The sequence below is a fragment of the Poecile atricapillus genome, chromosome 16 (assembly GCF_030490865.1).
Source record: "Poecile atricapillus isolate bPoeAtr1 chromosome 16, bPoeAtr1.hap1, whole genome shotgun sequence".
Taxonomy (NCBI): domain Eukaryota; kingdom Metazoa; phylum Chordata; class Aves; order Passeriformes; family Paridae; genus Poecile; species Poecile atricapillus.
The window spans coordinates 11,210,279-11,234,034 of NC_081264.1; the positions used below are offsets into that span (position 1 = coordinate 11,210,279).

A 23,756-nucleotide genomic window follows, 5' to 3' on the forward strand; every position below is an offset into this window, starting at 1 on the left:
AAGATCCAGTCTTCAAGAAGCCAGTGACAGGTATAATCAAAAGAAAACCTCTTAGTTGTAAGGCATATTTAGGACAAAAACTCAGGCTATCTTTCATTACCAAAGCACTGATAACATTTTCAGAGAAGAATCCCCTTCTCTGTACATATGCATGCTTATGAGGAAAAAAGCTGATTAATTCTGTGTAAGCCATGGAAATTTCACTCTGACAATGGACCTTAGAGAGAGGAATAAACTCTGTGTGCCACATAAAGGATGCTACACCTCGGGCTGACATTATGTGCTTGTCACTTCACAGGCCACTGGTGAACAGAGTTGAATGAGTCTTCTGGAGGTTCTACCTTGAATTTTGTAAGCCTCCAGTACAGTTTCATATTTCAGTTGCAGGCCTTGGTTTTGAATTTAGTGGTGATAATCTAAAAATAACCAGCCAGGTAGCTCTGAAGGACTGAAATGGAAGTGTTCTGGTTCTCTCAGTTCTGATTATGCACTGATGGAACAAGGTATGTTAAATTTGAAGAAGCGTAGATAGAAACAAAAATTTGTCCCTTCTTAAGGAATCTACCTGCTAAGCAGTGGGGAAGGGGATAACAGAAAATTCAGGAGGTAATAAAAGCTCAAATCCTTAAATGGTGAAGTCAGCTCTTCCTCTCCAGCTTAAGCAGATAAGGATTTGGACAGCAGGTAGAGCCTCGGTTGATACACTGGGGTGAGGCAATGTAAGGGAGCAATATCTTTTTCTCTCTCCCCCTTCATGAATTAAGGGAAAATACTCTCAATTCCTTTGGGTTAAATCACATTTCAGAAGAGAATCTTCTGATTTATATAACTGAAAATGAGAGATGAATCTGACTATTTCTGCTAAAGTTTTGGTCCTGCTTTCACAGGAGTCCTTGGAAGTTTTGTCACTTATTTCAGTGGGAGAGAGCCCAGCACACACAGTTTCAACAATCAGGTTCTCCCTTGCCTTTAGGAACAACAAAGTTGAACAGTTTTATAGTTGGTTTCAGTGAGGTTCACAGTGAGGCTCAATAACAAATTCATTAATTCTCTACTTGCATCACAAACTGAAATTCATAAATTATCAGTTATTTGAATCATGCTTTTTTTACTGAGAAAATGGGAGTGTTATTCCCAAGTTAAGGTTGACAGTACCCACTCTCAGCAGTAACAGTTTCTACACAAGCAATCAACTATTTTCTTTTATCTAAGAGAAAACTTACTCAAAGGCCCTTAAAAATCAAAAGCTTGGCCTACGTGCATAAAATCATATTTACACCTAGAGAGAAGAATTATCCTATTTTTATTTAAAAAGAAGGCTAAATTTTGTTCTTTGTGATCCCAAAATATCCAGAATAAATCCACATCCATTACTAGTTATAACAGATTACCTTGAGAGGATAATATGGCTTCTATTTTGTATGTTATATTCAAAGTTGACATTTTTATTAAACTTTCCAGAATTCAAGAGTGGTGATTAGGAAGTCCAAATTTAAACTATTATATTGATGAAAGAATAAGGCCAGATGGGAAAAACAATACTGTTCCAAAGCAACCAAAATTGATTCTCTTTGCAAGGTTCCCTGGCAATTTAAGGTATGTGGAATAGACAAGATGAGAGAGAAGGGCTAAATTCAGTTTGATTTATTCTGTTATTGAATCAGGAGTTGATACATATTAGCAATTTAAGTTGTTTAAGCTTTCATGTGGAATCAAGGACAGAATTTAACCCTTGACATGAAGGCTACAGAGGAAATACTCTTCTCTGAATTGTTGCTTTTCCTTCACACTGAAGGGCACTGGTGGAGTTGGATGGAAGGAACAGATCAGTGCTGGGGCCATCTCTTCCATCCTACCCAGACTTCAAACATTGGTTACTATTAAATACATTTAAACTCCCAACTAACAAAACACATGATAAACATTAAGAAGACAGCAGTCTCATATGTTTGTTGTTTTTTTACTCCTTCAGCTCAGAGCATTTTCTGTGGTTCAGCAAAAGCTCAACTCTGCTCAGAATCCCATTTTATTATGTACTATTGGACACCCAGTGAATCATTAGGGAACACAGTTTTACCCAACAAATCCTATTTGCCTTTTGTTTTCTCCTTAAGCCCCTTATACTAGAGAGTTGTTTGTTCCTAAGCCATCACATCAAAAAGACAAATGTGATAACATTTCTACATGATTCTACATTGCAGAAATAACCTGTTGGATTACCAGGCAACATCTTGGCTAACAGAAAAATTTAAAGAGGCAAATCCAGAAATTCTTCCTTTTGCTCACACGCGACAAGAATAATGACCAGAAAGTAAATAATAATTTCATAGGAACTACAATTGCCTAATCTGTTATTTTTACAGTGGATTTATTACATAGCAATTGCTTGGACTTGGCAGTTGGAAGGAATTATTCCCATCACTTTCAGATGTCTATAACATGGACATGCACGTATGGAGCACTCGTTAAGGCTTCCATTTTAGCTGGTGGAAGAAAAAGAGATTTCTTCATTGGAGTTACCCAGAGCAGTTTCTGATTCCCATGTCAGTGTGAGATTGAGCTGACCTCTGGAAATGACAGCTCCTCTCCACTGCCTCCGAGGGAAGCACCGAGTGAGCAGCTCTGAGGTAGCCACCTACATGCAGATGCTAAATCTGCACAGATGAATCCCACTCTTACTGTCTATAATGTAATGTTTAACCAAGCTTTACTAGTTAATTATGAAGATATTTTCATGGTTTACCATAAATATTTGTAAGTCATAATGCAGTTGCCATTCCCTATCTCCCAGCCCTGTTTCCTTGATAGTGACTGCGCTGGCTTCCTCCTCGGAGTATCTCAGCAATGTTATTGGTCATGGCACTGGAAAGGCTTCACTGGAACAGTACCAGTAATCCAAATCTTTTATCAGTTTTTCCTGGTAATCCAGGCAGTATTCTGGCATACATTCCCAGTGTGTTTCTACTGGTTCTCTGTGCCTGCTTTCTATATTTTCAAACCTTGCCCAGACACCTTTATCTTCATAAACAGCACGAACGCAAATACAATTAGGGAGCATAGCAAGTGTTGATGTACAAATACAGTTGACACAGTTGTGTTGTGGAAGGAAACAACACAGTGGAGCTGAATTGATTACAATTCAGTGTCATGGCACAGTAACAAAAGCCCAGCTGGGTGTTTAGCTCTGAGAGGGCTTGCTGTTCAGAAGGGGTATGCACCTGGTTATTATATTCCTTCCTTTAAAAGAGAAATGTGTGTATGACTTGAAAAGATATTTACCTACCAGCTAAGGGAACATCTTTCTGAAGATAATACAATTTGTGCTATTAGGCTGGATTTCAAGTGAAGAGTTTTATCTCTGAATATTACCAGTTCAAGTAATATAATCCAAATACTGGAATGTGTTAATAAATATGATTTCTTTTGGATATATAATATCTGTTGATACGTATATATGCATTAGAATATTTTTTTAGTTTGGATGTCTTATGAGTAAAGAAAGACCAGAATATTGGCTGTTGCCCCTCTCTAATGTTTATTTTACAGGAGAGGATTCAAACAAATACTACAGGAAATATATTTTATATCATTTAAAGCACTCAATTCAATAAATTAATGCATATGATGCTAACCAAATCCATTACAAACTAAAATTTTCTAGAATTAACACTGTTGCACTGGAGCATCTCTCTGTACTGCCAACAAGTTGATTGTTGCAACAGGGCCTTGGCAGGAAGATTTTCTCTCAAGAAGCCTTTCTGTGCCCGACCTTTTAAATTTGGCAGTTCAGGGTACCACAGTAGAAGCCATTTTGTGGTGGGAAGATATTCATATATTCTTACCACTGCTACGGATCTACTGAGCTTCCATGTTGTAGTGCTCGGTAATGGTAGAACCTCACCTTAATCAGACATTTCAGAGACATGGTTTTAATCTCTTTTTCAATCCATCTATGTCCATGAACAGATAAATTTGCCTTAATTTGTAATTCAGTGACATTTATATAGGTATTTAAAATTCTAAGGTTAGCCTATTTCAAATTTAAACAATTGTTCTATTATCATATTGTTTCTGTTCCCTGACTAGGTATGCAATAAGTCCTCTGATTATGTTTCATGCTGTGAATGTTCCCAAAAGCAAATCTGAACTTTGTCTCATAGCTGTGATTACACAGGTGTGTCAAGTTTGCTTTTTGCATGTGTGCTCACAAAAAGCAATGGAATACTGAACACTTTATGTATTTCTTTTAAGTTACAGGAACAAATTTTTGGCTACTAGGTTCAAGGGATCAACAATTGTTTTAAATGTGGCAAGGCTTGAGGCTGATGTGCAGTTCAGTATTATATCAGCACAATATTATTTGCTCTCACAGGTCAAGTAAATATACAACGGTCTAAACAAATTAAAGTATCAGGTAGCATCAGGAAGAGGTAGGAACCAGTGACTTTTAACACTGCAGACTACAATTCTCCCTTTTTCCAGAGAGGTCTGATTTTACCCTGCAGTCCTGCATGGTGCAAATTCTATATAAAAGAAATTAAAACATTTGATAAAGTAGTAACAGTAATAACCTACCATATAGACAAAGAACAGAATTATTGGATCTCTTACAGTCCCACTCTCTGTCAGCGCACGCAGGTTATAAACTAAAATTAAATGTTTACAGAGGATATTACCCTGGTCTGTGACAAGAAAAACCTCTCTCTTTGCTGTATCCATGGTATAGCAATTCTCCTCTTTTCCCACTTCTGCAGTCAAGGAAACCAAGAACAGCCACTGATATTGTGGCCTCTTGGGATCATACCTGGAAACTGCTCCAATTCACACTGCAATTTAGGCAGCCCCAACCTGGCTCCACAATAAAGGCTGGATCATGAAAATTCCTTTCTCCTTCAGACACTAGAAGTGCTGAAGTTTCTCTGTATTTTTTATTATTTTATGTTGCTTTTCTAGTTGTGTCTTTTGATACTGGAAAACAATGAACCCCAAGTAGAAAACACCAGAATATTCTAATTCAGAATTCATTTAGGTAGAATTGGTTTGGAAGAAATGGGTGATGCCCACTATAATAAAAGTGTGCTTTGAAGGGGAGATTGGGCACACAGGCATATGGAACTCTGGGAGTGCCTTTAAATATTATAGACTTTAGGACCAAGTGATGGGAGAACTTCTCAGCAAGCAGCACTATTACAGTCTCTAGGTATTTTCATTCAGTATCTTATTTGTGGTGTTGGATACCTCCAATGACAGGAGTCTGTAACTCATCAAAGCTAATCTATACAACTGTAGCTTTGGATTTTGGATATATTATGTTTTCATGATCAACCTGTCAAGAATTATTCATAGGCCTCATTGAAAGTTTACATAAACAAATCAATTCAAGAAAATAGTAAAGTGTTTGTTTTAAAGGAGACCAGATGGAATGCTGTCAATCTATGCAGCACTGTTCTTACTCAGCTGTGAGATATGAAGTGCAAGTGGAATTTCTTAGACATGGTGTTTATGATCTGTCTTTATCTATGTTACAAAGATTTATAGTTGATGGAGGTATGTTAACAGTACATCAATCTCATTATTTACTTGGTGTCTGCATCTTACTGTCAGAATCATCGATTATAGATTCCATAATTTCTAAGTTGTAATTTAAAAGAATATGTTTTTTCAGAGTTATCTAGTTAAAAAATACATAGTAAATACTATTTTTCACTACAGTATCAGGTAGCATCAGGAAGAGGTATTGGGATTGGTCAGAGGCAAGTGGTGATCAGCAGAACACAAGCAATAGAAGATCAAAATTAAAAGATTTCAGAAAATAATACAGGTGTTCAAGAAGTCAAGGACTTGGCTCTTCCTTTTAACTTCAGCAAAAACCTTTAGAAATGTGACCCTTACCAATGAGGTCCCTCCTGCAATCAACACAAAAAATGGGAAAGGATAGTTAAGTTAAAATTATTTTTGTGCAGAGCACTAGTTAACAATAGACATGAGAATCTGAAACACAAAGCAAAATTGTACCTCATTTTTATGAATTGAAAAGAGTTCTCAGAATAGCCAAGGATACACCACCAGTATAATGACAATGTACTGACTTGTTCAGTGCCACTCCTGTGCCTACAACAGAGCAAAACTACAGTTTTTAGTGGAGGTTTCCCTATTGCACTGAGCCTTCAGCCACCAAAGTGGTGACACAAACTGGGGTTTATTCCTCCTGAGCAATTTGGCACACAATATTCTTTGGGCTGAGGAGACTGCCAGTAGGTGTGTGTCAGTGCCATTGCATCCTAATGGGATTGCTGCCAGCTGGAAGAGGTTGAAACCAAATTGGAATTGCTGTAAGGTGGGTTTGGGCTGGAAGCTAAGCCAGCAGTGAGCTCTGTATCTATTGCCTGCCTTGGTGCCTTGGCAGAGGTGGGGAGACACCTTATCAGGTGTTTTCCTGGAGTTGAAAATGCAGAAATTTTATGTGTCTTGTTTTCTGGAATGGCTGTAGCTTTTTGGGTAGATCATGAGTTGTTCTCTTAGTGCTAAGTTGCATCCTGAGGGGGGATTTTTCAGCCTTGCTGCAGCAAAGATGCAAAAGTTGTTTCAAAGTTAGAGATGGCTTTAAAAGGCTGTAGCCCTTTCCATCTTTTCATAGTTAAAATATTGATTTCAAAATCTCAGTTTAAAAGTCTTGAGGTATGCTGTAAATGAACCAAAATATACCAAAAGCTGTGCCTCTAGGCACAATTATCGTGGTAGTTATCGATCAAGGAACCAGTGGCAGGTTACTGAACCCTACCACTTTCACTGAAAGATCACTGAAAATCCAGACCTCACACCTCACCCCCGTCAGCCAAGTAATCTGAGTGCCCTCAGAGATGTCCTTGTAGTCCTTTAATGAAGTTTTCAAGATGAATTATTGTTCTGCTGTGCACTGTGGATATTTCCCTCCCACCCTCTCCCCTTGGTAAACCTGCTTTGTGAGTTTAAGGTAGATTTGGAATCCCTACAGCTGCAATAGCTTTTGCACTGTTTTGACCCAATGTGGCTTGCTGGGAAATTTGTGTCCAGCCCCTCTGCTGAAGGCTGGATGCACTGTGGGTAACCTCCACCATATGTGTTATTTTGTGTCCCAGATCTGTGCCTGCTTCACAGAGCTGTTTTTACAATGGTATCAACAGTAGATTTTTAGTGAGCAAAAAGAAATAAAATGGTGAGTCATCAGCTTTTTTCCTGCATATCTCATCTGTGTGAAATGCAGAATGCTAACTAGAATAGTTAGGAATCAGCAATAAAATTCCAGCTTTATGTGCCATCTTAATAGTAGGCTAGAGTGTTACCAGAAGTATTTTTTTCCTGGTAATATGAGAAATGAATAACTAAGGATTCACTGCTGAATAATGAATAAACGGGAGGCTCGATTAGCACCTTTCAGCTTTCAGATAATTTTAGTGCTGCAGTGTTTGAGTCAAGAAGAGATGTCACTGAGAGTAAAAGGAACAGAAAAGCAACGACCTGACGTGCTGCTGTTAAAGCTGTGCTGTGAGGGTGCTGCTGTACATTGGGCTGGGCAGTGAGACTGACAGGACAGCCTCATGCAGACCAAAACTGCAAAATTTGGGGGTTTTACTATTAACAGTAGCACTAGATCATGTGTGTAGTCTCATAAATCAACCCATCAGTTCTCAAAATAGGATTCAAGAGTCCGCTTCAAACAAAAGGAATGAAACTACCAGGGTCCCAAAATGATGAGCTGCCCTCTATGTACCTCAAAGAGGAGGAGACAATTCCAGTTAGGGTATGGTACAAAAGGGAAGCTTTGCTGATCTCAGCAAAGGAGAATCTGTACAACAGGAGAGGGATGGATTATTTAGAGACAGAATTGAAGGGCTAATGACATACTGACTGCATGACTAGGAACTTTGCAGGACTATAGAGAATAAAAAAAATTGGAGGAAAATATCTGAATGATGAGAATGCCCTTACATGCAACACAACTTGGACAGCACACTCACAGGAGCAGTGATTACCCTCCTCTCCCACCCCCTCCACACACATGTATTCACAGAAAAGTACTGGTAGTGTTAATAGAACACCAAAATATCATCAGTATGTGCAACAAAATTTGAAGCTACACCTGCTAATATTACTAGTAGTAGTACAGTTACCAATAAAAAATAAAACATCAAGAAAAATTACTGGGTTTTGGTTTATCCCTAGTAACAAAAATAAATCCATCTATCATTCATATGTTTCAGGTTTGGGGAAAAATAACTATTTACAAGCTTGCTTGAGGCTGCAAAATAACAACTCAGTTAAATCTCAGTCATGGTACTCCTATGTTAAAGTAAACACCCAGATTAAAAATCTACACCAGCTTCCTCAAAAGACAGACTTACGTTAAGCAGCTTATTTTGTTACCTATCCATTTAAAAAGTAATTAATATTAATCAATATACTATTACTAATGTTTTATATATATTTTTATAGACAAAAATCTATTCTTGGAATGATATGGAAGCCATCCAGAGTTTAGACAGAACCAGGATAGCCCTATGTATATGTGAAACCATGCAAGCAAGTCTTGTCATAGCATGACTCAAAATGGATGTGGTCAAACCTGGCCTCTGCTCCTCTGACACTGATGAAACCTAGGAACAAACACAGTGAAAACCAGCAGAAGCCAGGCTGGGAACATGTGCACAGAGCAAGAAATTAATGTTGAAACACAATGATACTGATCATGCTTCAGCATTTCCTAGAAATACAGTCATACTGAGATCATATAAAAGCAGGCAGCTGAAAGTTACACTGTTTTCATATCTATTCTTACAGTAGTTCTCAGTGTAGATATTCTGAAATATGGAGAGTATGAATAATGCACTAAATACTAAATTTTTATCAGTATAACAGTCTACATTGCTGGCACTTTGGTATCCTGCTTGCTAAATACATTGTGTTTATTTTCATCCTCTTCAAAACCAAATACAGGCTTAATTCAAAACCTGCTGAAATCTACAAAACCACTACTTTTTTTGGTAAGTGGATCACAGCCACAGCACTTTACAGGGTTTGGAATGGTTTTACTCTTATTTTCTCTTAATAAATACTGTCACTGTTTCTGATGAGGAAGAACTATCCTCACCCCAAAGTGTCATTTACCATAGGGTGCCATTTCACCACTATTACTTAAGTTCCTCTAGCTCGTTTTACATTCTCATTCAGTTCCACATAGAAATATTTTTCATCTCAGCAGAAAAAGCAAGGTTGAATAAGAGGAAAAACCTAACTTTATCTAAGGAACTTAAACTCTTCAGAGCACAAGTGGTGAAAAACACACTGACTTGCTAGAGATGTTTGCACTGCTGCTTTAGCTTCACTTTTTGCATAAATCAGGCCCTCAGCCTCTTCAAATCTGCAACCTGCATCTCCATCCATGACCAACTTGCTTATTAAAAGACTTTTTAAAAGAAGTTTGATGAAAGGAATTCAACCACGCCAGTGTCCTCTAACATTCATTGTATGTTCAGCACAATCTTATAATGGATTGAGAGTTAGGAGGCAGCAGGGAGTGACTCGGATCCCTCTGCCGTGTGGTGGTGGGTGTGTAACTGCAGCAACTGCAGCTGGGGTGTGAGGAGGGTGTGATCACCCCTCCAGAGGGAGGGAATTGAAAGGAGAGACTGAAGAGAAATCCTAGTAGCTGCTAAACCTCAAAAGGATGTTAGGTTCTTTCTGGCAGCAGCAATTAGTGGGTGGTGGGGTTTTGTGTTGGTGTTTTGTTTTGGTTTTGTTCAGGGGGAGGTGTCAGTGAAGGAAAAATGGGAGCTAAAGAAGTTGATGCATCAGATACCAAGGTCTTTTTGCTTTACTGTGAGTGAAAAAGAACTTAGTTTCTATAGGTCTCTACAGAACTTAACCTAGATGGCAAAATGATGGCTTGGCTTGGCTTTTGAAACCAGGAGCTTATTAACCATTGTACAATGTTGTACTTAAACGTTTCTGGTTGCAGTTATTGTCTGTGAGGTAAAGTATATCTGTGTTTTGGAACTGGCACAAAGCAATTTCATATCAAAACCAGAACATGGGTAACTTCCTTCATATTCAACTTCTAAAAAAATGGTCTTTTGAATTAGAGAGTAACTCCAACAGCAGCTCAGCTCTCTGAGATGTACCTGCCGAAGCTCTTGCAGGCAGCAGGAGCGTACGACTGTCAGAGCTTCTGAATTTCAAAAGAGAAGCAGAATGAGACCAGGCGTAGGCTGCAGCTGTAATCTGTGCTTGGTAGCATCCAAGTCCTCTCCCATGAGTCACACTTCTGAGAACATCGTGGATTCTCTTTAGCCTCTTGGGATTTATATTCTTTTGGTCCTGGACTGCAGTCTAATACTTCTTCCACTTCTCATCTCACTTCTGTGGATAAAATAATGTTTAATTCGAGTTGTTAAGATGAAACCTAGAAAATCCACAGTTCTGATGTAGATATCTTCTGACATAGTTCATATGGTTAATTTTATGTGTGACCTAGGGCTGGAAAATACTCTGTACCCTAACTACCAAATTAATCCCTGGTGATAGCCCTGCCTTTTGTGCTGATATTGACACTCTCTTCCTTTCTTTCTCTTATTATATTAAGAACAGCATTTTAATCTATGATTCTGTCTTGTTGTGAGGTTAATTACCTGACAAAAGTGCTGAAGGTTTCTTGTCCTTTCTTAAATTAGACCATCACGAGAACTACTGGCTTTATTCCTTCTCTACTGCTTCCTTCTCTTCCATTTTGACCAGCTCTTCAATGGATTTTCTGCCCCATGTTGCTCTTTCCTCTCATGCTTTCATTGAGCTGCTGCCTCTGAACTCCCTTCTATAATCCTTTTTTGACTTTTTCTCATGTTGGTAACTTGCTGCTCCTGCATACTCATTCAACCTATGTCTGTTTTTCTGTTTTTTCATTCACCAAGGTTCTTTTGATTTGTTCTCTGTGAAACATTACTCATTCTCTGTTGCTTAGTTCCCAGCTTTAACTATCACATTGCCAGTCCTCCCATGCTTTCACCCAGCCTTTCCATGAATTCAGTGGTTATTACCTCTACTGAAACGGTTCCTGTATTTTGCTCTTCTCCTTCCAAACCTTTTTGTTCTGTCTTTCACTGGAAGGTCTATTCTTGCCAACTTTCCAGTTCTTATCCACTTCCACCAATGTCCTTTCTCGAGCAAAACCATTCTGATGGAAGTCTGATGACCTAGGCAATTCCTTCCACCATTAACACCCTGGATTTATTCTCTCCTTTTTTTTTTCTCTCCTAGTGTAATTAAATTCCATATGTGCAGACCCATCTTTACAGATTCTGAGTCAATCCTTTCCCTCTGATCTTTTTCTGTGTGCAGATTTCTGCTGATCTTATGCCAGTATGGTATAGTAAGATGTGCCCTTCTGCTCTTCTCACTTCATCTTTCCTTCCTCTATTGCTATCTCTTCTTTCTCTTCATCCATACAGGATTTCTTGCTTCCTGTATTTATATACCATTCAATTTACCCTACAAATCTTACCTAGCTTCTGTGACGTTATTCTCTTGTTCCTTGCCTTAATCTTTACCATTCCTCCAGTTCTTTCCCTTAAAACCAGCAGTGATGTATTTCTGTCTCCAAGATGCTTTCTTATGCATCATCACAGATAAAACTCATCTGTTGTTTCCAGGATTCCCATTTACTGGAGCATCTTCTCCTTTCCTCTTGCTTGGCTTTGAGTTTCAATCTTTGAATCTTCACTGGCTGCTTTTCTCTATTGCATTAAACAAACCTCCTGTCTTCAGGACACTGTTATCTGTACCCAGACTCTCATGTTCTCACTACAGAGATTCCCACAGCTCATACCTGTCACTAGAACAGCTAAAAGCAAGCACGATTTTGCTTTATTTTGCCACCTTTTATGCACAGGAAGAGAAACTTTTACAAGGCTATACTGTTCTGTTACAAATCCCTCTTAAAATTTCTTTTGCTGTAACTACCAAAATGCCCTTATCTTTCATAAGGTATTGTGTGCAACAAGGTTGAATGAATGATAGGAAATTTGCCATCACATTAATGAACAAATCTAATGTTTACTAGTGCATTATTTTTTATGTAATAAAATAATCTCCTTATCCCTGTAAGATTCATGAAACAGCAACCCTGTGGTAGTGAGTCTTAGCTCTTGAATCACCCACATAAGGTGGTAAGGTTATGGTCCCACTAATGACAAAAGCCAAGCAGCAACACCAATGAAGACATAACCTCCACTGCTGTCACCACCCAAGGTGCTTACAAAACACTGAGTGGCCGCTGCATTTTGTTTGCTGCTTTATTGCACACTTTTAAACAAGTCTGATGTTTGTATGTCCCTAAAGCAGATGCTGTGTGTGTTGTTACTTCTCACCCTTGTTTAGCAGCCAGGATTTCCTGCACACCCACTGTTAGACCCACTGTAATATTCTTGTTCTTGTAATGCTTTTTTATGCCGGTCTAAAGGTCACCTCTAAAGCTGCTGTGGCAGACTGGGCTTAGTGAAACTGCTGTGAAGCACAGCAACTCCCTGTGTGCTCACTGACTCTGCTCTGCATTTTTGGCCATGCAGCTCAGAACAGAACTGTTGTATATCTGGCTCTATTCAAGAGTCAGCCAGTCTCTGGTTGTGTTGGTGCTTCTTCTCACTCTTTCACAGTAGCTTGTGGATGTTGCTAAAATAGGTCATAATTTAAATAACTGTCAAGTATTTTAGGTATTAATGCTTCACAGGATTTATGTTTCCAACTTCCTCTAGTAAGTGGGGTGTGCACAGTTAAAAGAAAAATAGCCAACAGGTTCTTGTTGAATGCTTGGTTTGTAAGAGATTCTGTTTTCACTATAAGTTCTTCGGTTTCCCTAAATCTTGGATGAAGCCTGCATGCTGAATTTTGGCTGGGTGATAAACTTAGCTAGTGGGTATCCCTAACCAGAATAATTTGTATTGTGGTACTGCTAAAGCTTGTTGGATATTTTCCAAACAATAGAAAAAGATGTTTAAGCTAATGAATATAATATCTCAGTGCAGCAAATATGTTCTACCCCATGTCAGGCACACTTGATAATATATGGATAGGTCTATGCCTACACAATAAGTAATTTTCTTTAGGTTCTCCATTATTTCCTTGCAAAACTTCTGCCACATATCACAAAATGGTATCCCTAGGTGGCAATTCTATTAGTTGAGCTCAGATTTTATGCCACAAATCGGAGTATTTCTATAAAATCACAGTGGGAATCAACAGATGAGAACCTAATGGACCAACCAATTGTTCTTCCTGCAAGGGTGTTGAAAGCAGCTGGGGCTGGTAACAGGCAGTGCTGGTGACACTAAGGAGCTCAGGGAATGGCACCAGTTCTGATCAGTGCCCTTCTCATCCCCTGCCTTCGACTCACTTCTGAATTAATTTTTTTTAATCATTGGCCTTTTACTTTCCTTGACAACCCTTATTGTTAGAATCCCATCCTTACACAGCAGCTTCTGTTATTTGATGTTGTTTGCTCTGGCCAAGGTCCTGTGCCAAGAATACTCATTTCTTGACTGACTTTCCTATTCCTCTCATTTTGGTATCTTTTGCATGGACATGAATAATTTCTTGGCTTTATCTTGGGGAGTTGGTATAGAGGTTAGGCCCTATTTCTCAAATAGAGATCAAGATGGATCAAGTGAAAAAAGATTATTTATTCAATATTTGAATATTTAGAGCACAGCTATCACCGAGGCTGATTACACTTGAAAACTCAGTGCATTTCTTTGTCACAAACAGCATCTCAAATTGGGCATCTAAGAAATCAATAAGCAAAATCATCTTTGAAATATGTGCTTAAAGGAGTTAATTGACATCACAAAGAACCCCATGACAAAAAGGGACAGAACTTGGTAATGTCCAAACACTCAGCTAATTAAATAATGACACTTCTTTCTTCACTCATCTCACAGAATATACATTTTAACTGCTGCAATAAATAAACCTCAAATACAACAGCTTTCTCTGCTGTTTTCTTGTTCAACAATTACACCAGGCCCATCCTTTGTTTTGGGTGGGATTATAGTGCCTTAATTAAATAATTAAAAGTTTTATCATAACTTGAACATACTTCCTTGTCTTTCAGGTTTCAATGATTGTATAAAGAGAATGTCAGTAATATCCATGGCCACAGTTTTAAAGTAACTTTCTTCTGCAATAAATGGACTTCAATTACCATGCATAAAACAGTAAATTAATTTCTGTGAGGTTATTTCACCCTTGTATTTCTATAGCATGCATGTCTTTTCTGGATGCTTCCCAGATTCAAAAATCTGGACCTATTTTTCCTAATTTTCCTATCTCTTGTGAGCCTCAGTTCCTTTCTTTTTCTCTCTCTCCCTCAACAAAAGCCTGCATCAAGTAGAACACTTCATTTCTTCCTCAGTAAATGCCTTGGCTATGTCCTGATATATCACACTCCCTTGTGTCTTCTTCTCTTTCATTAATAGTATAAGAAATGATTGAAAGTTAAAACGTGCAGAAATAAGGTTTTGTTAAAGAACAGGAATTCTCAGTGGATGTGTGTAATCATTAGAAACTGATTACAGCAGCTTGGCTTACATTTGTAAGTCTTATATGAGTTCTGTGCAACTTCTTGCTGGATTTGCTTGAGTTTGCTTTCACATGGGTGTAAAAGCTTTTTAGTGTGTGTGAGTGGGCTGGTGGTCGTGAAGTTAAATTATCAGAGGGATAACACAGCTCTGTGCCTACAACTGCAGCTGAAATTCCTGCTGCTGGCAGCATGCACAGTCTCTGTGCTGTGACAGTCACAGCCACTGGTTTTGTTCTCAGCTTAGGAGTCACTGCCTTTCTACAAGATCGTGGGGGAAACATCTTTCCAGGCAGTTTCCATAATTCTGTGTTCCATGGTGATGTGTCAGTAGCTAATGAATCCAGAGACAATACTTGGCTCTTCCCTTATGGAAGTATTTACAATTGAATTGTGGTGGTGTGTCATTCTCCTTCCCTATGCTTCTTCTCCCTCTGCTGCCATAACTGAGGAACATGCTGGGAAAAGGGATAAGTGTTTATATTACACACACATGGATCAGTTTGCACAAGCCAGGAGTGATGGATAAGGGCAAAGAGCGAGCCTAGATATGAAACCAACAATAATGACTGGTTTTATTGGCTACAAATGGGTGGTCAGAACATGGCAGCACTAAACAGCTGCTCAGTTTAATGGGCTTCAACACTTTGACATTAACACATTGACCAGTGCAGAATTTTATTCAGGTGTCCTTCCCACTCCAGGAATTGCTAGCATTCCTCTTTTGACAATGGAAATAGATTACTGTTAGGTCAGGATTTGGGGCACGTTAATCTTATCTTGAGGGAAAAGCTACCAATCCTAGTCATAACAAAATAGTCCATCTGTATCATCAGATTTTAAAAAAAACATGTTTTCTTAACATTTTGAGCCTTCTCTTGTCAGGAAAAGGCAAATATGTTAGTTAAGTCACACAGATACAGTATAATCTGGTCATCTGAATAATAAGATTTTTTTAAACAAACTTTAGACAGGTGTGCAAGTGGAAGGAAGCAATAGGGCTTTCCACTAGAGCAACTGAAAATACACTTACCTAATTAGAAACTTATAGCCATAAAACACTTATCTGTTTAATATAAAATCTGATTTTAAAACCCCAACAAAATCTAGACTGCCTTATTTTCTGAGTGCATTCCAAGAAAAAGTAAACCTGGTAAGAGGAAGCTCATTTGTATGTAGCCAGGGCAGTAAAGTGCAGTAATGTAATAGTTTGTGAAGTTTCCTGAGTTTTAAAAAGTATTGACTGTGAACATGAGAGATTTTTTACACTGTATATGGCAATACTTAAATAAACTGAATTTCTTACTGTAATGCCTATTTGAAAATAGTATTTACTAGTCTGCTTACAAAGCAGTAATATAATCAGCTCCTTGTGTTACCACTTGAAATAGTGATATCCAAATATCATTTCAATGTATACAATAGGAATGACTAGAAGTCAGAAAAGGAAAAAAAAGAAATTCAAGAGTGTAAAACCAAAGTGCATTTACATACTCCTGGTCTTTCCTACAATTAGGATATCCTACTTCACCTTTTTTTTGGTGTTAAGCATATTAATGACCAGCAAACAAAATAGTTGATAGGTAAAAGACTGTGGAATATGAATGAAGCATCTAAATGTGTTGTGGAAATATGCAATAGGAAATACCCTACAGAATATATGAGCTAAATGAGAGGAAAAAATTATCCTTGACAGTCTTTTTTCCAAATAATTTTTCATAAGTGTTTGAGGCAAATAACATGAAGTTTAAAAAAGATCTGCTTGTCTTATATAGTCAAAAAATCGCCAGATTTATCCTAAGCACTGCTGCCTTTTGGCATGAATATGTGCCCTCTTGCTGCTCATTGCTAGCAAGCCTCTTTTGTTCAGGATGGAACTACAATAGAGAGGGGAAGTCTCATATGTGTTTCTTGCAAAATTCTTCATCTGTAATCACTGTGATACATAGAAAATGTCATAAAGAATGCAGCAAGTGGTTTTGTCAATGAATGACAATGAGGCCTGTAATGATGAGGACTTAAAGGAGAACCAGTTTGAAATGTCCTGAACATGTCAGAGTAAGTGTGATTAATGGAAACAACCCTGATTTTTATATAAGTAAAATAAGAATTTGGCCTGATATCTAAGACAGGAATTTCATTCTCTCTGCATGGCTAGAAACCAGCTTCCTCAACTCTAATTTTTCATTTTCTGTCATTATTGGAAAAAGTGAATTATTTGAAGAAAGTGTAACTCCTCACTTGGGAGGGTTTTCCTTTCCACATCTTCAGAGTAAGTAAAGTTGTGCTAATTACCATTCTATTAATGTGTACATTATTATTTTAATTTCTCACTAATTAATCTGTCCTTCATGTGCTCATGTCCTGTCATACAAGAGAAGTAAGATAAATATAGCTGATATTAAGACTCTCTTGTAGAGTTTTAGACCAGGTAAGAGCAATACATGGTGCATCTGGGGCAAAGGATTTGGATGTCTTGACATTTAAGATACCCAAAATGCTTAAACTGCCAGTCTGTTCAAGCACTGTGGTCCCTACAGGCAAAGACAAGAGACAAGCACTTCAAACTGCTAAGGAGAGGTGGCTCTTTGTACTGACTGGATAGTTTAGAACAACTCAGAGTAAGATTATTTTATTCAATATTATATATATATATCTAATATTCTATATTCTATATATTCCATATTCTATAATCGTATTTTAATAACCATTAGAATATGGTCAGTTAGAAAGTTAAGTACATGAGTTTACAAATAGTTATAGTTCTTTTCTCACAAAAGCTTGAGGCTCAACATCTGGCTTGGAACATTCTATCTCTCTCCTGGTGTAGAATCATTCTCTTTAATATGTATTTTAATTTATTGTCACATCTATGTTTAAATATTGATGAGTTCAAGCGGAAAAACTTCTAAAGGCTTATAGGGAAACTTTGAAAATGGTATTGGGAGACTTAATTTTATTAAAATGTAGTAGAAAGTTTGCTTTAGGAGACTCTGCAAGTGCCCTGTACTTTGGTTTGCAAATACACTCACAGAGCAGCCTCTAGGCACAAGTAACCAGGCAGCAGGAGAGGTGCCAAGGTGTGCTGGGGCAGCACTTGGGGAGGAAGCTGTGACATCTGTGATTCCGCTGCCCACTGTGCTCAGAGCTTAGTGGGAGCAGCAAGCCCTTCCTAGAAGAGAGGCAAATGATCACCAATCAGCTGTTAGTAATGTGTTTTCCCTCTGTGAGAGTAACTGCTTCCTGCTGTTGCCTTCTGCAGAGTTCCAACTAGTAGGCTTAAACTCTAATCTGGGAAAGAATAATTGCTCTAACAGTCACTGAAAAGCTCTCTGCCCTCGCTTAGGATGGTGTTTCCTGTGCCTCTTGTATGAAAAATTCACCTTGTATTCATTGTTCCCTTTTACTGTAGTTCAGAATTTCCTGTGTTGAAATGGAAAGAGAGGAGGCTCAATAACACTTAGCTTGGCTATGGAAAGAAGCTTACAAAGTTTGCATCCCTTTATTGGTTAAACAAGATGCAGGTACTGTATTTAACAATACTGTTCTCCAAGGGGAAAGAAGAAGAGAGCTGTTACAAAGATCAGCAACTCTTCCTTTCTCAAATTCATGAAACTAAGTTAATCAGCATCTTTTGCTTCCTAATTTAGTTATTTAAATGTTCAGTGGAGATAGATAAGATGAAAGAAAGCTCAGGAGGACATCTGTCTGAGTACAAGATACTGATATAAATAGAGAAGCTGGGAAAAGTAGTTGTGAGTCTTTCATTTTCTACTTCAGACAAACCATTCGGAACAGAACTGTGCAGGAGAAGCACTGCCATAAGCTCTTGCTGAGGGAGAAATTGGGGCAGAGCTCAGCACTGTTTGTTTTCATGTAGGTTTAGACAATAAAACACAGAAGGCTGAAAGGGAGATTTGATTTACTATTGTTCAGGAACCACATTTTCTTAGTCTGTGAGCTTCAGCTGTCCCTATGCTTTTACTATCATTTTAAATATTTGCTTTTCTTTACATATTTTTCCATCTGCTTTTTTCCATTTGGCATAATAAAAGGTTCAGAAGTCTAGAAGAGGAGGAAAAAGTGAGTGGCTTGCTGCAAGGAAGCAGAGTCTCTCATTCATTTCTTTTCCCATTGTTTGGCAGGTGGAAAGAACAGATTTACAGAGCTGAACTGGATCAGCTGAAGAAGTGGGGGAAGAGAAACAAAACAAGCACAGTACCAGTGAAAAGAGCTTCAGCTTTATCTTGCAGCATCACCACAGCAACCAGAGAACACGATCAGAAGAAAAGGCTAGAGCAGAGAAGGTGAAAGTGCGGCTTCTTACCTTTGGACAGAAGGCAGCAAAATCATTATGCAGAACAGAAATGGGTATTTGATGGTTCTAGACAAACTGTGGCAAAGGGAAGCGTCCCGTCATTAACAGGAATGTGCCACATTTTATGCACTGGGAAGGGGAGTGCCATGAGATCTACTGAAGAGACTATTTCAGTGGCTGCACACCTACATGTGTTTGCACCCCTGCTGGGACTCAACTAGGTGGCTGTAGGCATCGGGGATCATCAGGTATTGGATAGGGACCGTTTTTCCTTTCGGGGCGTACCTGGCACGTGAACTAAAAAGCACCGCAGATCTTTTTGTGAGACGCCAACAGAGTGAGCCAGTCTGCACCCGTTCCCTTCTGTACCTGCCTGCTGTACCATGGGATGTCGGCAAAGCTCTGAGGAGAAAGAGGCAGCGCGGCGGTCGCGAAGGATTGACCGCCACCTGCGCTCTGAAAGTCAGCGACAACGAAGAGAGATAAAACTCCTCCTCCTGGGCACCAGCAATTCTGGGAAGAGTACTATCGTAAAGCAGATGAAAATCATTCACAGTGGTGGCTTTAACTTGGAGGCCTGTAAGGAATACAAACCTCTGATTATCTATAATGCAATTGACTCTCTCACACGTATCATTCGGGCTCTGGCCACCCTTAAGATAGAATTTCACAACCCTGACAGAGCATACGATGCAGTGCAGCTTTTTGCCCTGACAGGCCCAGCCGAGAGCAAAGGGGAGATTACCCCAGAGCTGCTGGGGGTGATGAAGAGGCTGTGGGCAGACCCCGGCGTGCAGGAGTGTTTTTGCCGCTCCAACGAGTACCACCTGGAGGATAATGCTGCGTACTACCTGAACGACCTGGAACGGATCGCAGCTCTGGACTACATCCCCACGGTGGAAGATATTCTGCGGTCTCGGGACATGACCACAGGGATTGTAGAAAATAAGTTCACCTTCAAAGAGCTGACTTTCAAAATGGTGGATGTGGGTGGACAGAGATCTGAACGCAAAAAGTGGATCCACTGTTTCGAGGGGGTTACAGCAATAATTTTCTGTGTGGAGCTGAGTGGGTATGACTTGAAGCTGTATGAAGATAACCAAACAGTAAGTGAACCTTCTGCTCCTGCTTCTCTTTCTTTTCCTTTCTCTTTCACCAGTATTTGGTCTTTTATCTCTCCCTCCTTCCTTCCCTCCCAAGGCAATAATCCTCAATCTTTAGGAAAACCCAGAAGTTATGGTTCCTTTATTCGGATAGTTTTCCCCACTGGACAGAGTTACTTATTTAATATTACTTTTGGGAAATGGAGGTGCTCTTCTCATGGCAGCCAATTTATTATTTTTTGGGGCCTTTTAGATAATTGTTTACATAGTTAACTGTTACTTCAAAACCACTTAAAAAGGTAGGCAGTAGTGACATCCTGGTGTACAGGGATGGTTCATTTGGACACCACAAAGGTCCTGGGAAATGCTAAAGTTAAAATAATAATAAGTAACAGTTTTCTCTCCCCTGGTTTTTTTTCAGAACTTTCAATAGGAATTTGGGATGAAATTAATTTTTTAAAATAATTAAACATGTTTTTAAATTAGTATGACATTTTTATATTTAAAATTTTCTTTGACTGTTTTTGGTTAAATGGCCAATTTGCCTTTTCCAAAGAACAGCCATTCCCATTTTATAGTTTTGAATGTTGTTAGCTTCTGGTTTTCACAGCATGCAAATACAGTAGCTATGGGAAATGAATGAATGCTTACAGGTACACAAATATATATTTGCTATGACTTTCAAATTGTCTGAACTAAGCTTCACAGGGGTTTTATTTGAAATTTTTTTTTTTTGACAGCCTTGTAAAACATGCTGTTTAAGAGAAGGGAGTTTGTGGGTAGGAACACATGATGTCCCCCTTTTCTATTGCTATAGCTTATCACATATATAATATTTCCCTATTCTTATCTTCTCTAGTGATTCTGCAGTTTATAGACAGCACTTCTATTTTCTTTGTACTATTCTGATGAGCCATTCCACTGTCCTGTGCTTGGACTTACCCTTCGTTATCTGGAGATTCTTATCTTGGCATTAGTGCCTTCCTATTGTAGCAGACTTCTGTATCTGCTTTTTGTTTAGTAACCTCCTGTTGACATGAGAGAAGCATTGCCACTAATTCTTTCTCCTCACTTTCAGACATATTAGGAAAAGTATTTTGCATCTACACCCTGACTAGGAGTTTCTTGCAATTCTTTTGACTTTTCCTGCCTTACTGTTCAGATTTAAAAATCAAAAAGAACTACCTGAAAGGGGGAAAAAAAATCAATATACTCTGAAAAATCCTTACGAGCATTGGTCCATACAGAACCAACAACAGTATATACATTGGTACATTACTGGAACTGCAACACTGAGACTGCCACTCATGAGAAAAGCCCTACAAATTATAGAGTTGCAGAGTGTAAACTGCTTCCTGGTGTAGTATCTGTGGTGAAGAGAACTGCTAAATAAAACTAGCCTACTGCCAAACATAACTTACTGCTTGAGAGAGCATGTAAGAATCTGGCTGATTTATAAACTGTGAAAGTTGAGCAAATGATCTGTATGAATATGAAAACTTCTGTGATCTTGTTGACAGAAGTGGAGAAATGCTATGCATGAACTCTGTCTTTATTGAAGATGCGTTAAAGTAATGATTGACAGATATGGTAAAAAATGAGGGGAAAGCCAGTTCTGCACACTGTGGGTTCTGATTATAGCTGAGTCGTGAAGTCTGCTGAGGGTGAGATTGTTGTAGTGACACCAGTGAGCAGAAGGGAGAACAAAAATAATGCCCAAACGATCAGCTGCCTGGACAACTTTTCCTTTGTGTGTAATTTTAAGTGACTAAGTTAAATTTATCCTGCCTGAAAACAAATGACAGAAGGGGAAGGCTGACTTTTGCAAGGGCTTTTGTCTTTTCCTGCTATGCTTTATTCAGGGTAACATCAGTTGTAGGAATAAAATCACCTGAGCTGACAGTTTGTAGACCTGAACAAACCAATATTTTTGCTTGTCTGTTGAACATTTGTGATATTTAGCTGTTCACTAAAGATAAATGAAGAATTACAGTTAATTTTTTCCCACCACCTTGTATGCTCTGTCACTCTGTAACAATATTTTTCCTGCTTATCTAGGGTTATCTGGAAATGTGATCTGTATCTGGTTTCATTTCTACAATGTCTTGGGAGGTTTTTTCCCTACTTAATGTAATAAATATAGCTTTAGCATTCCATGCACCATAGCTAGTTAGCATGACTCAACCACGTAACAGCTGCCTCTTCTCTTGACATGGTTGCAAAACTGTAAAATACCTTTGGATTGCTATTGATTTATTGGATGATTATTATTCCTGAGCAGCACTCTGAGAAGGTTGCCTTAAGTTTTTATATCCCATGCTGATTTCTTCTCTATTATGTCAAATAAATTACTTGTTTTGTTTTTCATGGTCCTTAGCAGCTGATTGACCCATTTTATCTTTTATTACATATTAAGATGCCATCTCTGGCTTTTGATAATGTTACATTATCAAGTAATATTTTTTTTTGCCTTCTTGCATGTTCCATGCTGCATTTTGAAGGCACTACCTGTTAATATCTAAGAGTCTCATCTTTATTTCAATTTCTCTTTAAATGAATGTGTGCTAGAGAATGTTAAATTGTACTCTCACAAGTCAGTGCTGTTGCCTGTCCCCATGAAAAGGATTCCTGCAATTTCTTTGTGAGTGTCCCCATCTGTCCTGCTATACATTCTCTCAGGATGGTTTTCTTCCACAGCCTGTAGCTCCAACAGGGTTTGAGACTATGAGAAACACTTCAAAGATGCAAAAATAAAATACATAATGAACTGAATTAAACATGAGTGTATGCCTGAGAGTTCCTGAGGTCAGTAGTCACAAGAAATTCACATGGTGCAGGAGATACCAAGTAAAGGTTGTGCAGGTCTAAAAATGACACTGGTTGAGTAATTTTATAAATATGGATGTTAACAAGTCATTTTTATTCCCTTTCTTACAGCTACTGCAAATGAATATAAAAATTAAATTTTAGGCTTTTTGAGGCTATTAGTATCTTGTTAAAAGGAGGATGCAGATGAAAAAGTCAAAACACTGCAGCAAACAGCTCAGGCTGGAGTAGGCCTCATGCAACACTAATTGCTGGGCCCATAATGGAACCTCTCAATTATCTAATAATAACTGGAAAGCCTTCTGTCAAATGTTAATTGTATGAATTTTGAACAGAAATCCAGTTTCTGCCAGGATTTTTTTTCAAGTAAACAACATTGGTAACATTTTTTTCTTCCTTTTTAATTTTTTTTTTCCCCATGTGCCAAATACTTGAGGGGCTTATGTGCCTTTCCTGACAATTCAGCTTTTTGAGTAATTCAGGGTATTAAAAATCCTTTCTGGCATGCAGCTCTTTTCCTGCAATGCTAATACTAACAGGACAGAGGGGAAATTGGGATTTGTGTACCCATAGCCCTTCTAGCACCTGTTATTATCAGTGGTAAAACATCATTTCAGGAAACGTTTTTCTGACAAACTAAGTCACTTGGGAATCCTAGAAAAAGATTGACCTAAACTGTTCCATTTTTTCATGAAGCTTTTCCATTTCAAGACTTTTCATAGTGAAATTTGTGTGGGAGCAAAGCCTAGATGACTTCAGCACTCATGTGTGTAATCTTTCAGCACTGCACATGAAATTCTAGCCTTTTTGCACTTAACAAAGTGAAATATATAGTCCCTTACCAAAGTTTAACTTTATGTAGTAATGCATCACAATTCCAGCCTCAAGACTTGTATCCAAGCATGCA

General features: G+C 38.4%; 2 protein-coding genes across 3 annotated transcripts in view; one reads left to right on the top strand and one right to left on the bottom strand.

The window, feature by feature from the left end:
* RSPH14 (radial spoke head 14 homolog) overlaps window positions 1–23,756 on the bottom strand; it is a 78,802-nt gene that overhangs the window by 17,860 nt on the left and 37,186 nt on the right. The gene's annotated exons all lie outside the window — the stretch shown is intronic.
* The window catches only part of GNAZ (G protein subunit alpha z), a 59,327-nt gene that overhangs the window by 3,640 nt on the left and 31,931 nt on the right, over window positions 1–23,756 (top strand). For both annotated transcript variants that reach the window (XM_058851828.1, XM_058851827.1), the window contains one exon: window positions 18,748–20,026. In XM_058851828.1, coding sequence (XP_058707811.1) covers window positions 19,304–20,026 — 723 coding nt within the window. In that variant the 5' untranslated portion in view covers window positions 18,748–19,303. The remainder of the gene's footprint in view (window positions 1–18,747; window positions 20,027–23,756) is intronic.